At 44.7% G+C, this 18,033-nt stretch overlaps 1 protein-coding gene across 6 annotated transcripts in view; it reads right to left on the bottom strand.

Moving 5' to 3' along the window:
• The window catches only part of ctdspla (CTD (carboxy-terminal domain, RNA polymerase II, polypeptide A) small phosphatase-like a), a 42,840-nt gene that overhangs the window by 5,797 nt on the left and 19,010 nt on the right, over positions 1–18,033 (bottom strand). Inside the window, exons 2-7 of one of the 6 annotated variants that reach the window (XM_035412796.1) lie at positions 9,106–9,266; positions 7,527–7,559; positions 6,657–6,812; positions 4,838–4,939; positions 2,633–2,689; positions 1,188–1,280 (exon numbers count right to left, since the gene is read on the bottom strand). In XM_035412796.1, the coding sequence (XP_035268687.1) occupies positions 1,188–1,280; positions 2,633–2,689; positions 4,838–4,939; positions 6,657–6,812; positions 7,527–7,559; positions 9,106–9,266 (602 nt within the window). The remainder of the gene's footprint in view (positions 1–1,187; positions 1,281–2,632; positions 2,690–4,837; positions 4,940–6,656; positions 6,813–7,526; positions 7,560–9,105; positions 9,267–18,033) is intronic. The other 5 variants (XM_035412800.1, XM_035412797.1, XM_035412798.1 and 2 more) reach the window with 5 other exon arrangements.

Genomic DNA, 18,033 nt, shown 5'->3' with positions numbered 1-18,033 from the left:
AGCCGTCCGGCTTTGGAGTAAGGCATAACAGTGCTAATGGGCTGGACGGGGGAAGAGCGCCCCCTGGTTTCACACAGAGTAAATGCAGATTACGGGCCTGGCCTTTGCTGAGTGCAAGCAGCTGTCTCTCCATCTGCTGTCAATCTGGCTTAAGCGCAGTCTATGGCCGCAAAACACAGAATCATTTTTTAAAAATGGGACGACGGAGATAAAAAAAGAAGCAAGCAGACCAAAAGATTCATACCGAGTGCATTATCGGCTGGAGATTCAGCCGGGATGTTACTGGTTGCACAGAGCCTTGATCTCCATCCCCGCCCTTGATTGGACATGCTGTCATAATATTTTGCACGGGCAGGGTCACTGTCACGCTTGGGCCCGCCGTTTGCTGCGGCCATGGCAGCTGTAACACCCCGTGACATCAGACTACCGCCTGATGGACTCAACTCTGCTGAACATCGGCGGATCTTCAGCAGTGACAAGATCAGCTTTCAGCTTTCAGCCTTGACCAATGAGTCATGCTTTCTTATTTATACATCAAAACCAGTCCGCTACTTCCTACTTCCTGAGAGGGGAAAATCCCCAAGATTGAACTGAGACTCCTGGGCAACTTGCCAATGGTAGATAAGTTGATCCAGAAGAGAGGAGATGAGAGGTGAAGGCTAAGGTCATATGCCTAAGTTGGTCTAACCAGCTGCACACAGGAATTAGTTGCCACAGCAGAAATTCACCTTTGTGCCTGTTTGATTTTTATCAAGGCTCAAACCAGGATTCAGCACCATTGAGTAACCTAAGGGATTCTTTTGGACTGACACTCCAGATTGCAATTTAGCACTTGCTCTGCTCTGAAGCCTTCTGGGTTCTGCACATGGGTACAGTGTGCCCAACACTTATATTGCCATGGTGACCTGACCTCACACAGACACAGCAAGGAGGAAACGCATAGCAGAAATTCACCATTGTGACACTTACCAACATGCAAGCGGTTTAAGCACAAACTGGAGCCCACAGAGAATAGAAAAGAAGGAAGAGATGAATACAAAATGGGGGGGGGGGGGGAGGGCATGAAATGACTGTGCCAACAAAGCCTGTGCCTGTTTGGCTTAGCCATCAAAAATAAAATAATGATATCATTACAACCCATTTACAGAGAGAAGCGCAAGTTGCCCCGGCGACGCAGACAGACAGACCTTGGCTAGGCTAGCGGTGAAGAGCACGCATTCAAACAGCTCCCCCATCTTCTGCAGAAACTCATCCACGTGAGGCCGTTTCAGCACGTACACCTGCGATGGAAGACAGGGCAAAAAAATAACGGCGGATGAACAAACATGGCGGTGCAGTACTCCACTCGAATGGCCAGGCGAGCACAAATACACGCTGTTAGAATAAGCATGAGAAAACTATCCACGGAAAGAACAGCAGACTCGACAGAACCTTTCCTGTTGTTTGCTCCTTTGTCCCTGTGCAGGAGGAGAGATTGTGTGTTTGGAGGAAATCGGGAGACCTGTATCAGTATTCTCATTTCTTCACCTGTCCCCAAACTTCTCTTTATCCGTTTCTTCTCTCCGAGGACCAACGGCTGCCCCCCAGAGCAAGTAATCAAGAATAGGCCAACCTGGATGAACAGAGCCTATCCTGGATTACTTGAACTGGGTCGCAGTCTTCTCACAGCTCGGCCAATAGGAGATGGGGGGGGGGGGGTGGTGCTGGGGAACAATTTGTCCTTTTCCCGCCCCCAAAGATGAATTCCTATCAAAGCACACAACAATACTATCGTTCCTCTTTATTAGCACTCCATTAATCTCAATGTATTGTGCGCAATGTGGGATACGTCTCCCTGGTCCACCCACATTTGAGCTGATGAAGGATGAGAAGGAGGGGGATAAGAAACTAGGCTTGGTTTACCGAAGGGAAAACTCGCTATTCATTTTCCAGATATCTTCATCTGAAACAATGCAGAAAGGGCTGAGCAGGAGTTAGCCTGGGGGCTTTTTGGATTTAGACGTCACCGATGGAGCGGAGAAGCAGCCACGTAAACCCTTCAGATAACTAACCCATCCATCAAGCGTGCTGTTGAGAGGCCATTTTAGAATAACATTCGGCAATAATGCAGCCCTGGGGGAGTTCAGAGTTTTATTTTACTCTGCTGTCAAGGGCGCTGTAATCATGTGAGAAGCGGAGGATTCAAACACAGAGAAGGTACCCTAATGTAACGCCACAATACGGAGCCCTTGGGTTTTTTAAATCATCATGCATGAGACTCCACACATTGTGGAGACTGTTTGGGCTTTCTGATGAATTGTGAATTGGGTGTGGATAGGGAGAGCACAGTACACCTTCTGAAACAGGCCTAGAGAATTTCATCTGAACACGGAAATTATCAGTGCTGAACTGAGAGACCGGCTCATCCTGAGGGTTTATACTCTCTTGGCTGAGCTAAAATAATGAGCGATGAGGGAAGGTAAATATCATTTGAAACTGGCAAGACGGGACTGCATCCAGATATGAATCCCCCTGAACAATGATAAATAATAAATAAGGGAACAATAACGCTTGATCTGACTCTTGTCTTCTTATTCCCCTTGGAGATTGCAGAACAGATGTTTTGTCAGCGGCCTGTAATTTTCCACCGTACCTGGTGAACGGTGCCATCGATCTCCACGGGAACGATGAAATCGGCGTTACTAATGGGCTGCAACAGAAACAAAAAGGAAAACGGAGCATTAAAAGGCGATCGCATAACAGGGCCACCGCGTCTGACCGCTACCCAAATGACAACCCGCAGGCACGCGCCCAGCCTGCAAATGGCCCCGCGCTCTGCGTTCCTTCACAGCACAGTCAGGTACAAACGTTAGCCTATTAAACGCCCGCGGAAGAGGGAAGGCAGGCCTGGCGGATCAATACGGTGACACGTTGCCACAGTACAGTACAGTTTATTGCTAGTGAGGCGTTACGACGAGCTTCAGCGAACGGGCCAGTCGTTGTGAGTTTTGAGCGCTACTTCCGAAAAAGAGTGCGTTGCCTGGATGAAAGGACCCGATAGGCTGTTTGATCTACTGGAGAGATTAAAGCGCCCAACGCATCCACAGGCATCTCAGTGCCTCACAGTAAGAGAGGAGAGGCTTTTGGTGCATTTGCTATAAAGTTTCTTGATGTATCCTGCAGCGGCACCCATCCAATTCTGATGCCACTGCGTTTGAATACGGTGAACTGCAAGGCTGGGTGCTTTAACAACCCCATTATGGCGCTACCAAAAACTCAATGACAGTGCTGTACTGTGAGCAACGGCTCCATCAGCTGCACGGAAGATGATTCCCTACATTGGGGGTTAGAGGAGCCATTATACAACATCCATGCGGACGAGGGGCAGTATAAACCTTTAACAGCAGGGGGCACTTGTGCTCTTTACAAACAGGAGTCCCATCTGCGGTCATAGGATTGGATCCCAGCCCTGCATCTTTGGCCATCATTCCGCTCTCAGTGAAAAATAACCCACTTTCCTTCTTGCTGGGTTTACAATGTTTTTTGTTTTCATTTTTTGAAGAAATCTGGATTCTGTATAATTAAGACGCAGCTGATCTGCTTAAAACATTTGTTTTATATTTGAACAAAAACACTGGGTCTATTCTTGATGCCCATCTCTGAAGCAGCAACAGAACTGCCTGAGTGATAATTCCGGTTCCATATGTGGGAGCATATTGCTGCATAATTTTGTTATTTATTTGTTGACATTCATTTTTGTTAAAAAGGGAACATTGAGCATGTAATGTGTTTTAATTGACAAAGACTAAATACAAGAGACAAAGAGAGGCCAAGAAAGAGAGAGATAAAAGTAAAAGCAGATTAGCAATCAGAGGATGCATATTGACCTTTCAGCAACTGTGACAAAAGAGTTTCCACTGACTTCACCAAATGACTACTCTCTCAGGGTCTCTACTTTCTGCATCCATTTCTATGGATAGTGTGTGCAGGGACCGGACAGATCTGTATCTGGCGGATATATGTATAGAATTAGGTGTGAAAACAAGAAAGAGCAAAGGAGAGCAAAGGTAATCTGTCAGAACAAGACTAATTTCTATTCAGCTTTCGGGAATATCTTCCAAGTGAAGCTCTCTGCCCAGTTCTGACTTTATAACACTGCAGATGGACACACCCAGTGTGTGTGTGTGTGTGTGTGTGTGAATATGCTGAACTTGTGTACTTAAGTGTGTGTCCTTGCACTCTCTCCCTTACTGGGCCCCGCTGACATCAGACAGCTCCCTCCTCCCTTCCTTCCTCCCTCTTTCAGACAACAGAAGGCAGGCAGACATGTCACAGCCACCCACTCAATTTCTCTTTATTTCACTTGCACAACAGCACTACAGCATTTGCTCCAGGAGGGAGTTCAATCTGCAAAGCCTACAAGAGTGCTGAAGCCTTATCTCCCTCACTCAAACACTCATGCACACACACACACACACCCACACCCACACACAAACACACACCACTCTTAATTAAGACAAAGGGGGCGCTGTGCAGTTTATAGTGTGGGCTGTCTTGGGCTTTTGGAAGAGATCCTCAGTTCCTCCCCTGAACCCCAGCCAGCAGACCCTGTCCAGCTGTGAACTCAGCCGCTGGGGTCGGCCCGTTCACCGCCGTCTCCACTCACACCATCGGTCAACAGAGGGGACTCAACAGCACATTCATTCCAACTCCAACCTATTTCCTACAGAGACCTGGAACTAATTACGACTAACAAAACATCAAATGGTGGGGCATGCAGATCAGAGAGAGGCAACCGCAGAGAGGCGTTCGCCTAGGCCATCAGCCTGTCTCTTGTGATGCACGCGCTTTCCGTTACCTTGAAAGAGCTGTGCACCAAGGTTTCGTCCAAGTCGATAACCACGCAGTTCTTGCCGTAGTCGGATATGGTCATCTCAGGCAGGAGGTTCTGGGCTGGGGGCTGGAGAGGTAAAGTACACAGGTCACATGGGTGTGAGGTGTGCGGGGCGGCGGGCAGAGGAGCGATTTGAGTGACAGGAGAGGTGATGAGGGACCCTTGGAAGCTTCTGGAGGGTGGATGCTCATCGGGTTGGGAGGGAGGATGCATTGCTGGTCAAATTAGAACAGGCCACGGCCCTTATGCTAGGTGCTGTTAAGTTATCAGGCAGTGGTGTCCCTGGGGTAATGAAATAAACTGATCCCATGCTTTTAAATGAAACCACACAGGGTTCCCTCAAATACCTGAAAGGAATACCTTTCACACCATGCTAGCAAACAAACAAAAATGCGTATGTGTGCATTATGTACAGATGTGTCCAACGACATTGAGAAAACACAAGAAACAGCCTCAATAACACAAATAACTGAGACGTAAACCTGGTGGCCTCAGGGTTGTTATTATAACAAGGCGGAAAAAACAAGATCACATCAATGAACTGCTGGAGTTGACATCAGATGCAGTCAATATCCTTTCATCACTGACCACATAATAGGAGCCACAGCATAAACATAATTGCATTATTTTTTTTCATTGCATAGAACGATTTTACATTTTAACGCAAGAATATATTTAGAAGACATTTCATCACAGTAATTTTTCACATGCATGATAAAAATATTTAAACCGTAATTTAGAATATATATCATTTTTAAGAAATTAAATGGATCATTTTGGGCCAATAGATCAAAATAACTGCTTCTCTGAAGTCCAAAACAGCCTGGTAGATTGAGGTCAGTCCAGAATGGCATTGCCATTGTCACCATTGCCAGCGGGGAACCCTTTGGTCGAAGGGTCCACTGCTGCAGCGAGAAAGGTCATTGGCTGTGTGATGGGCTTGCCCCGGCCTTAGTCAGCCAATCCCAAATCCATACGAGAGGATGGAGGATGAAGACAGGACAGGGGAGGGAACCACAATGGCACAGTCACAAGCCTACAGGAACGGCAAACACTGATTTATTCCCAAACCGACAATCCAAAGTCTGATAGGAATGCAAAGTTGGCGAGCCGTGGATGCGATTTTACACCACATCACAAATCAGGTCAACATTAGTCATAAACAAGCATAGTATTATTTCAATGTTTTTATTTAATTATATATAGTCTCTTTCATAAAATGTGTGATGCTGAATACTCGTATCTCTGTGTCTAAAACCACCACGCAATGCATCCTCGCCTCCCAAAGCAATATAGAGAGTCAGCGACACAATGGCTTGCATTGCAAATGATACCATAGCTCATTATATTTATGATCCTGAGAGGGCAGTATGACAGCCAGCGCGGTGTTTAACCCCATTAAATAAGGACACGTTTCCATGCAGCCCAGCCCTGCCGCCCATACACACGCATTCATGTGGAAACATTCGCGCATGCAGGCACACCGAGCGATTAAAGGCTCCCCAGCCAATCTGACCTAAAAGCGTCTGGTGTGCGCGTCTGGGGCTCTCCCCCTCCCCCCGTTACGGTATTCCAGGCTCCGTACCGCGCTTTCGGTTCCCCTGGCCGAGCCGGCGGTAAAGCGATGCCGAGGACCGCCGCGTTTCTATTCTCGCCGCCTGGCTTCGCAGAGCCGGGCCGAGCCCGAAAGCGCATGCAGAGCGGGGTACTTTACCTCGGGACCATGCATGCCCAAATTATATATCGCTTATGACAGGACCGCTCGGGTTCTGCTGCGTCTCACGTGTTCAGCCCGAGCGTGCGACACAACGAGCGGCGGATCCCGGTCGTCTCCGAGCCAAATGGGGGATTGGACAGAGGGCCGGGGCTGGGAGGGAAGGTCAGAGTCCGGAGCCCGGGGACGAGCGGCCATGTCGAGGGGAGCGCCGGGCGACTCGACCTATCAAAAAAACAAAAGCCAGGGTTCTTCTAGGTCCCGACCGCCAACCGGACAGCTAGCTATTCAGGGCAGGGGAAGCGCGCACCGGGCTCGTGCCCAAATTTCAGCTGTGTACGAGGGTCAAATTAAGCACAGGGTCGTGGGGATTACTGTTATTTATTATTTACGTCTCCGTTACATTATTTATTTGCTTTTGTAGATGGTCTCGTCCTGGGCGACAGCCATAATATCATGTTTATTTGGACTGCTGGATACTGAACTGAAGCAATTAAAAGGTCGAACCTACAGACTTGAGTTTCTGAGTCACTGGACATGATCTGATTTCAAAACAGCATTTAAAACCTTTTTTTAAAATGATCTCGTCAATGAGTCATCACAGCTTTGACCATTTCAGCACTGGAGTGAAGAGCCCAAGGTCAGTGGAAGCTCTCCCATTCAATTACACTCATCCCATTAGGGGATGGAATTAATTTACCACTTTGTTGAATTGCCGTTAATCTGAAGTGGCATCCTCATAAACTCAGTAAAGGAAATGACAAATGAAAGCCAAAAAGGTCACCAGCTCAGGCAGAGTTGACCGGGACACAGGAGCTTTAACCGTCTCTACGCCCCAATAACATATGAATGATGTTCTTTGGAGATTTAGCATGCAGCTTGGGCCACTGACAACATAACAGGCATTCAAAAAGAAGAACGTAAAATGATAATACATACACTGGGGATGGGGACGACCTCAACCTGGTCACACTGGGGAATGAAAACAGAGAGACAGGGAAAGAGAGAGAGAGAAATGGAGGGAGAAAGGAGAGAGAAAATCAACACAGAGAGAATCAAACACAAAAAGCAGAGGGAAGAATGGACAGCGAAAGGACAAATTTTACCACCACATAAGACTTGCGTGACATGACAGGGACATTCTCTACACCTGAAAGCAACGAACACACAGAGGCCATACACACAGATCCACCTGTATGCGCAGCACCAATGGGGCAGTGATGTTGCTCAGCTTACTGACTTAACACTGCATGCTGCCAGCTTCAGGTATGACCCGACGGCACCAACATAGCAAGTACACACATAAACATGTACACAAGTTTAACGCAAGGCAGCCTTCTGTGTATATAGTCAATGGGACAATGGGCGTGTGTGTGCAAGCTCACCCACATCCAAACTGACAGATCAATGGTGCTGCTACCCAGGCATCGAGTGATTGTGTGTGACTTTACGCTAACCGGCTACCTTGCATCTGTGCACGCACACGTGTGCGCGTGTATGTGTGTGTGAGAGAGAGAGTGTGTGTGACTAAAATGAGTAAAGAAAAATGTGTTTTTAAATCATGATACAAGTACAATTGGTGGCTGCAGGCTTTTACACAGAATAAAAATAACCCTTGTGCTTACAAAGGATGAAATTTATTAATAAATCACTTCTTATAGGTTGTTCGCTGCTGAAAGCTTGTTTCCTCAAAAATGACATCAAAACTGAACCTTCATTGAAAATCCTTCTAGAATGTGCTTTTCAGGAAAGCCCAAGACAACAGTTAAGATTTTTATGCACAAGCTGGACAGATACTGCACCAAATGAACAGAAACAGAGCAAGAGGGAAAAGGAAGAAGAAATAGACAGAAAGGGAGAGAGAAAAAGGATGAAAGGGAGAAAGAGAGAGAGCTAGGCAGTGCTGCTTCATAAGGATGGAAGCCAGAGCAATCGCCTTAACAGACCGTTCTTAACACATCACAGAGTGCTCAGTGTGCGAGGGGTGTGAGATCCAGGGTCTGGGCAATCCATCACACAGGACACAAACAAGGGCCACTTTATAGGGATTAAAGAGCTTGCAGTACTTTCAGAGGGCTGTGTGTGTGCGTGTGTGTGTGTGTGTCCATGTGTGTATGTCTGTGTGTGCACGCGAGAGCGTGTCTGTGTGTGGACGGATATTGAAGTCGGCGTTTCAGGAAACATGCCCATCTAGGCCTAGCTGGCAAACCAGCAGAGTTCAGCGAGTGCAGAGCAGCCGGGAGGCTAGTGGAGCCGAATGAGAACGTAGCACTGCCTCAGTGGGGGGCCTAAACAGAACGGGCTACACTTTCCCACCTCAACTTCGCCTTCTTGGATTTTTTTCAGTATAGACTGTACATCTGTATGCTACTGTCACACTATCCCAGTATTCGTCCTGTCCCGTTGGACAAGCCAATCAAACTCCCACCCAGAGAAAAGCCTGATTGTACTGGCTCCCGCCTACAGGCTACATCCAATCATTCTCTTTCTGGCCGGTCGTGGCGTGAAATGGCCTCACCTTCGGAAGCGTCCCATTTTCCTCAGCCGGTGGAGGCAGGGAGCTGCCGGTGTTGTTATTGGATGAGGGCGGTTCCACATTGTAGTTCTGGAAGCAACAGAAAAAAGTGCTGAAGATACCACGACTCCTCTGTTTCTTTAAGCTGCTTTTCGACTGGGAAACTGAAAAAGAGCAAACACAAAAGAAATTGAAATGGAAAATTTTCTTTAATTTCCCACAGAATAGTTATGTTCACTTCTTCTATGTTCTATCTCCAGTTTGTATTATATCGCATGACTTTAATTTTTACATAATTATTTTAATTTCTCACTCTGGCGGAATGATTTAGAGTACATGCCTATTTATACAATAATGTAGGTGACTGGCTATTTCAGCGTGTGCATGTTTTTGCACGTGCTCTTGTGATTGTAGGAATTTCAGATTCATTAATACATCAGGTTTCAATAATATTTATTGAATTACAAAGCCTGGCACAGTGGTTTGTTGACTATTGTTCAATCTGCCCACTGTACCAACATCCTCATGTTATAGGTATGTAAGCAGGTATGATCATTAGTGGTAGAAACCATTGACGGAATATAAAAATTCATCCTGAGACTAAAATGAAAACATAAAAACTGCAGAGCAAAAGCATTTTTATTATAAGCTGCAGTACTGTATCCGACCACCAGGCAGAGCCTTTCCTTTCTTGGACACACACTTACATGCACCCCCCCCCCCACACACACACACGCACACGCACACACACACACACACGCACACGCACACAGATGCACTCCCCCAGCACTCATGCGTGCAGACAGTCACCAGCCGCACTCATCTGTGTGCTGCTGAAAAGATGAGGTGTGACAGCAATGCACTCCCTGCCCCTGTTCCTGCTGGAGCCTGGCTATCAAATAAAGACAAAGCAATGCTTCCCCTCTGTCCACCAACATATGTCATCCATTTTGCCTGTATCGCACTATGCATTTCCTTTGACTGTCTTAACAGCAGGGCTATTATCTACAGTAAAAGCACCTATAGGATATGGGTTGACTGTGTGTGCCTGTGTGTGTGTGCGAGTGTGTGAGAGAGAGAGAGTGTGTGCACGTATGTATGTGTGTGTGCATGCATGAGAGAGTGTGTGTATGTGTGAGAGAGAGAGTGTGCATGTGTGAGAGAGAGAGTGAGTGTGAGAGAGCGAGTGTGTGTGCGTGTGTGTATGTGCGTGCGTGTGTGCATGCATATGCGTATGTTCTTAGGAGGGTATGTGCATGCTTGTGTGATGAAGGTAAGAGTGTGTTAGTGTACGTCTGTGTGTGTGTGCATGCACACATCGTTGTGTGCAAGTACAATGGGAAAATAGTGTGTGGTGGACAAAAGAGTGCGTGTGTCTGTGCGTGCAAATGTGTTGGGAGCAGTATATGTTGATTTATATGTGTGTGGGTGAGAGGCGGGGCCGTATGTGTGTGCGTGTGTGGTGAAGAAAGAATGAGTGACCGAATGAACGCGTGTGAGGTTTTTCTAAAGTGCGGGGGGAGCCAAGGTGACACCTGGCTGACTTCATTCACTGAATACAGATCAGACATTATGCAACGGGCGTGTCTTTCGCTCTGACACTTAACAGGATGAATGCCACACAGTTTTGCACACAGAGAAAACATCGCATTCTTTCTGTGCTCTGCGCCATTTACTCAGTTTCGTAAATATGGTGAAGGCCTTACAGACTGTATCTAGACAGGCTGGATTTCAACAACGCTGCATGAATTTTTCACAGGTTTTGCTTAGGTCCTGAATGCCTACGCAAATGTTTCTCAAAAATAGATGTAGCTCCGATGCTCAAACCAATGCGCCGCCATTGATGTATAATGCATTTATGCAAAACTACAACTGCAACTACAAAAAAGTTTGGTTTTTGGTACAATGGTAATATTGTTTAGGAAATTCCAGTAATGCTGCCTTTTTTAAATCTGTGGATCACATATTGGGGGGGGTTGACAATTGCAGGCAAGCCAATTAGACTCAAACACAATTTTGCAGCTGAAGGGTTCATTTGAGGTTCTGCATTGTGAGCCAAAGCAATCACAACAGCAGTGCTTTTTACACTTTAGCATCCTTCTAAATTTAAAGCTTAGAAGTGAGAGGGATTTGGCTAAAAGACATTTCTCAGTTTCAACACTTTTCACATTTCACACACAGGTATATGCTTGGTTCACTCGCATGGTTCACACACCTCAAGGAATATTTTGACAAAGTCTAAGCCAATAACACACAGCACAGCAGCTAGCGTAGCGGTCACAGCATGTGTTCTCAGCATGTGCAATATGACTGAAAATGGGCAAAGTCTGTACAATGCTTCAATAAATTTAGAAGGCTATTGTGGCTTCAGTGGTGTGGATGGCCATGGGGATGAGGCTGTGAAAACAAGTGTAAGTGCATTCACTCCTAGCTGCTTGAACTGAATAGACAACCTTCAAGACAATGCTGTCTGGTACTGAGGAAAAACTGAAGAGACAAGATACTTTTGAGTAAAATAATGCTAGTTAATGTTACATTCTATATTTCTGGGTAAGTCTGCTTACGTAGATTACCCAGAAAGTAAATGTAGGGTGATTTGTGGCAACAACAAAACATATAAAAACAAAAAAAATAACCTGTATATGTGATTCTCTGTGTGCACATATACCTTTCACGTTGTTATATTTTTCAACTTAGGAGCAGCAAACCCCAACAGAAAAACATAGAGTAGTGGAACAATCATATTTCTCTGAAGATGTGAAATTCTTCAGAAATGCAGCGGCAAATTAGTTGGAAGTGTGTTTACAAAGCCAAGAGTGATGCAGTAAGCTGTCAGGCAACTATAAATCACTACTTATGAGCAGCAAAGTCTGTGGAAAAAAGTTAGGATGAGAGATTAAAGTGGGAAGCAAATGCAGCTAAGTCATTTTTTTTAATGCGAGTGTAGGCTTCAAAAAAAAAAAAAGGAGCGTAATTAGGAAATTACTTCAAACAAGGTTGTTTATCACTGAGCTTCTGAACACAAACACCACTTCGCAATTAAGATTAGTTTGGGAACAGTTTGGGAGATCACACGTTATAGCTTAGAACAGGGGTGGCCAACCCTGGTCCTGGAGAGCCACGGGGTCTGCTGGCTTTTGTTTTTACTCAGCGCTTAATTGATCAATTAAAGCAGTTGATTACACAGTTAACTCACCTCACCTGGTTTCTTTTGTCTACGTGGTTGTTGTATTTAAGGTGAAAACAAAAACCAGCAGACCCTGTGGCTCCCCAGGACCAGGGTTGGCCACCCCTGGCTTAGAAGATCAGATCTGGTGTGGTTTTGAAGATCGGTTCTGGTATGGTTTGGAATCCGGTAAGATTCAGAAGGAACAGAATAAATTCCGTCCTCCCCCAGGACTTTAACTTTAGCCTAACTGCAGCTGAGGCTCCTGTGAAAGCTGACACAGACACAGGTCAGAGCGAGAGATGTCACGGTCACAGTCTATGAGAGATATGTACCGTAACACGGCTGAAGTCACAGGGGGGCAGAATGGGGGTCCCAGTCACCCTGCGGGGAAGATTAAGCGGGGGCTGCTCTTCCCACCGCTTTGCCCCATTGGACACCCTAGTCCCTCCGAGTCTCTTCCTCAGCTAGCAGGCTAGTCCCCCGCTCTGAGACCACTCTATTTTTTCCCCGCGCTATTTGGTTTCCCGCTTACTGTAGCAGGCTGGGAGAGTAGGGGGGAGGGGGAGAGAAGTGGGCGGGGCAAGGCAGCAGCAGGAAACACAGCGCAGCCTATACAAGAACCGTATTTCTTCCCCGCCCCTCCGATACCGACGCTTCGCTTGGATGGGACTTTTTTTTCTCAAAAACATGCAAACAGCGGTGCTCAAAGTTCAGAGCCAAGGCATTCGTGCCCTCCGGACGTCCTCTTTTAGGCTCACTGCCGGCCACAGGAATGCGGCTGGAGTCAGCGTGTTCGGTCAGGACGTGAACCCGGGTCCCGAGAACGACCACCCCCCGTCGCCCCGAGAGAACGGATAAAATCTGACCTACGGCACCTAACAGAGCCCGGAAACTTCTGTGAACACATACAAGCTCCTTTAAACACACACACGTGAATGGCTGCAGCTACTGAATGTATTAAACTTATGTTTAATACTTTTTTGTAGTCATACTCTACCTAAATATTGGTAATGCTCTACAAGTTCTCAGCTTATGACATGCCATTCATAGAGAAAGGCCCATGGTGTAAAAAGATTTTCATTTTTATTCTGTAAACACAAAATTGCACAACTTTGCCTGTAGCTTTTGTTAGGTTATGTCATTGAATAAGAGTTGCAGCTTAAAGACAATTTTCAGCAATTAGAAGGGTTTTGAACTGTTTATCCAGCATCTTAAAACAGAACATTAAAATGTGCAAGACAACTTGTCTTTAATTGTGATAAATATTTAGAAGTTTTTTTCTTAATATCTAAAGTTACGTATATAAATCCTGTGCCGCTGTGCACTACCTTTTCAACTGCCTGTGATACGCATAGCTTAAGGCTGAAGTTGACTGTATTAGGGTGAAAGTACCTCATTGCAATCAATTCTGATTAAATGAGAATGATGAAGCCTTATGTCAGGTGAGGACAGCAGGATCATTGGCTATCTTCAGATGCAGACTGAAGAACCATCCCTACAGATTGCATCATGGTTCCCCTCCCATCCTCACCCCATAACACTCCCTCATTTTATACCAATTTAGGTCATGGTATTTCTATAGTTTTAAGTTGTATTCTTGATGAACACACTCTGTATGTACTAAATAATTAGTACTTAATTAGTACTCTTGGTTAGCATAGTTCACTTGCACTACTGCTTTAAAGATGTTGCATCTTTCCTCGGTGTTCTGAGAACGCTGCCATTCTGGCACTATTGCTTAGTTTAATTAGGTGAATTTCTCCCATATTGTTAGCACCTCTTAATAAGAGTGTCTGCTAAATGAATGTAATGAAATGTAATGTAATGTAATATCAGGGAGCAATCATACCTCATCAGTGATTACTGTAGAGCTACCTGCATGTCAACTCTCTGACTGGTTTCCTGTTGAAATAATAACCACTTTTCTACTTACTAATTAGTACTTCTCCTGATATGGTTGGCTAATCAGATGCCAACTTCAAATTCCAGAAAAAAAAGCTATTATAAAAATTCACCGGGCGTAAAGAAAATATGTTTTTATTACATGTAAGATAATTTAGTCATGCGAAGTCATAACATCATTCAGCAAAAAATAAAAAAGAGGCTGAACATAGGATAGGCCTGTCAGATATATCTTCTGCTGAATGGGCAGTATTCCAGTACAGACAGACACAGAGGAAAACATAGAGGGAAGGAAGAAGAAAGAGGGGACTGACCAAACAGAGCCAACATGATTCACAAAGAAAACAGGAAATTCTACAAATTCCGGGACGGAAAACACAATAACCATCACACCGAAAAAACCCACTGGACCAAAAAATGTGCAGGCGGCTTTATCAAAACCCTGAATGTGTCCCTCTTCACTCTGCTTATTTACAACATATTACACCGGTGGAATGTAAGTACCACTGTTGACATAAGTCTATTCCGACAGGAAGTACAAATTAGCCTTACCGGTGTACTCATTTTGAAGACATTAAAACATCACATTTACAGCTCTCCCCCCTCCCCACCAGCCATTTTCACATGAGAAAAGGTGGACTGTGTTCAACACTGAGATTGGAATATAAAACTTACAAATACCTGTATTTCAACACTTCTTATAGGCTATTGGTCCAGTAAAAACCAATTAAATTCTCATATAAAGCAAAATGTCATCAGATATTAATAGGACACCAGCTCTCTGTGGCTCCTTAATTTACATACTCTTCTACAACTAACGTATGCAGTGGGCTGACCTGGTGTTACTGGCTGAGCCAACAGGCCAAAAAGTGACAGAAAGAGCCATGATTGGTCATAAGAAGGTCAAGGTGAGCCCCCACCGCTCGGCAGTTTAATAATTCAAGACGGAATCTCCCCTGGTTTTAAATGGCATCTGTAAAAAAGAAGCAGTGGTGAACAGTGGCTGTCATGTCGACTCCAGAAGAAAACTGAGCAAAGATCAGCTCTTCTACATCAGCAGGGCAAGAGAACTACCCTAATCTCTGCTTGTGCAGATTCCTGACGACAGGAACTCGCCCTGGGAAATTCCCAACCTGTTTCTCTCAATATGCCACCTACGCAGCACCACAGACTGTATTAAAAAAAAAATTTTAAAAAGCATTTTTAAGGGGCGGAAGTACAGTTTTCGTGCTGCCATGTTGCACAAATTGGAGCCAGAGACAAAGTAGGAAAAAGGGGGGACTCATATGTGGTCATGATGTGTGGGCTGGGTCCAGGCCATCCACAAAGCCTGCGAGATACTGTCCTGTAGACAAAGCTGCATTTAGGAGCAAAAAGAACTGTTAACTTCTGAATTTGACCTACTTCAAACTGTATAATAAGCAAGCTGAGCTAATGTATTCCTAGAGGAACACATCAATGCTGGTTTAGAATTCTAGGCCATCCAAGGGTTCCTTACCAGCTTAACATATAGCTTCCTACTGAACCCAGGCATGAGAAAATAAATATAAAAACATAACATCTGTTGATGAGAACAGCCAATTCAGCCCATCCAGGTTTGTCATTTTGCCTGCTGTAGAGCACTCAGCACTGTGTCAATATGCCATACTCATACAATTCTCATCATAACAGTATACTTCATGCTCTATCTACCCATAGGTAACAGAGGAAAACACAAAATGTATCATTTCAGAGTAATGAATGGCCTAAGCTAAACACACCCTCCTCAACTCTGTTCATTGAACACAATTGTGCAACTGATACATATTAATATGATATGTCTGCGTAATCTATTCTGACACATATATATCCTATATTATATAGGTATATTATAACCTATAATCTACCTACTGTTTCTAAGTTAGATAATGTAAAAAAAGAAAAACACAAAAAAATGTCAAAACATGCCACCATCCTTGAGGAATATGAACAGAAAGATTGGTACACAAGAATAGGAACACTGTTTAAAAAGGAAAATTACTGCATCAAAGATAATCTCAAAATTCACATTATTCTTTGAATTTAAAATAGAGTTATTTTAAAGGGAATCAGAAATAGTAGAGAATATAAAAAGTAGGAGTAAGGCCATAAGCCAGAGACAAAACACAGAGAAGGAAAAAAAAATGAACAAAACAACTGAAAAATCAGTTCAAAACCCATAAATCCAAAATTTGGACATGTGAATGTAGAATAAGGTGACTACAGGGCACCACAAAATCAAAATAGCTAATCTCAGTAATATGCTAATCAGTAATAATAGCTAAATAGGTAATCAGTAATAAGTACTATTCTGTGTATAGAAAAACCCAGATACTTGGCTCATCAAGAGTTCAAATTTAGAGCCCTTTCAGATCCTAATTCTGGAACAATGAGGCACTGCTAAATATTTCAACCCACTCTAAACATTTCAGCAGGTTAAACTGGGGCAGACAGCACTAAATTAATTCTGCTATATCTCCCAGTTAGAGCACAATATAATCATTAATATAAAAAACTAGACGAGCGAGCACCATGGAGGAAATGTCTTATTAATCATGGATGGAACGCTAACACTTGCCAGTAGAATTTATCAGCAAACAAAATGCTGCCTTGCCAATAAACCCAAAATTACCCGTGTTCATGACAGCACACAGCCAATTCAGCTCATGATTTTCAACTTCTGTCAGGCTTTATTTCCTCACAATGTGGCACAGCAACATCACAAACCAAGATGAAAATTAACAAAAAAAAACCTCCACAAAGCAGATTCAGTCATATCCGTTTAATAATGTAATCCAGAGGGGAAGGCTGACATGCAAGACTGCTGGGCAAATGGAGTGCAACTTGGCATGACAGTTAGAAATAGCCTACTGCTTGGTGTCTTTGGCAAAAACTAAACAAAAAAAAAAATCCAAACAAAAACACACCTTGCAAAGTGAAAGGATTATGGGTATGGGTCAGTGATGTTGACAACCTTCACAAAAACTGCGTGCTTGCCGCTGTGTTCTGCGTCCCGCTGTTCTGTAATCTTGGCAGCTTATGAGCAGAGCACCGCGGGGTACAGCCCAACAACACCAGATTAAAGCAGCAGCTTCTGGCCTTTTCCCATTGAAAGAGCAGGTTTGATCACAGCTCATTCTAACTGCAAAACGAGCAGAAGTCCTTCGGCGGTCCCGACGGTTTGAAGCAGTTCCCTTTGTTCCTTGGCCTCTCCAAACTGGCCATTTTATTCTGTGAGATATACACTTTTGAAATCAATTCAAGCCTTTCTGTGAAAATGAACAGAAAAGCTCCAGGTTACACCTGGTACCCAATTTAAGAGTATAACAGGTTCTTGTCGAGGCCTGAAAACGATAGCCTACTACTAGTGCCCGAAGCAAACAGCGGAAGAGGATTTTACAGCCAGGGCCAAATTAGGTGCAGACTAGAAAATAATGAGAGAGGAGAGAAGAAAAAAAGACAGATTCAGCCATTCAGCTATCTCACTCGATGAAACGTAACACGAGCCTCAGCCGGGACTGTTGAGGTTTCAGATGGTTTGCTGGGGTACAGCTAATTGACCGATGGCACACCCTCTGCTGACGATTATACAAAGCCTGGGGAGTAATGCGATTGTCACATGCTATCCACACCCACTTGAGTCTCAACCGCAATGGCAACAGGGGATGAAAGACCTGGGATTACTTTGGCCAGTTGCTTTTCCCTCTGTTTGGCCTTGGTCCAGTCGACGGTTTTTTGTGTTGCCCTCCGGCAAACCTGGGATCAGTTGTTTGGAAAAATGACTCTGCAGAACGGGTCAGCAGGGTAAAATGCTGTACAGCTTGTTTCCCTTGACCCCAGTC

This window comes from Anguilla anguilla, chromosome 4 (assembly GCF_013347855.1).
Source record: "Anguilla anguilla isolate fAngAng1 chromosome 4, fAngAng1.pri, whole genome shotgun sequence".
Classification (NCBI taxonomy): Eukaryota; Metazoa; Chordata; class Actinopteri; order Anguilliformes; family Anguillidae; genus Anguilla; species Anguilla anguilla.
This window is presented reverse-complemented; position numbering and strand designations above follow the sequence as displayed.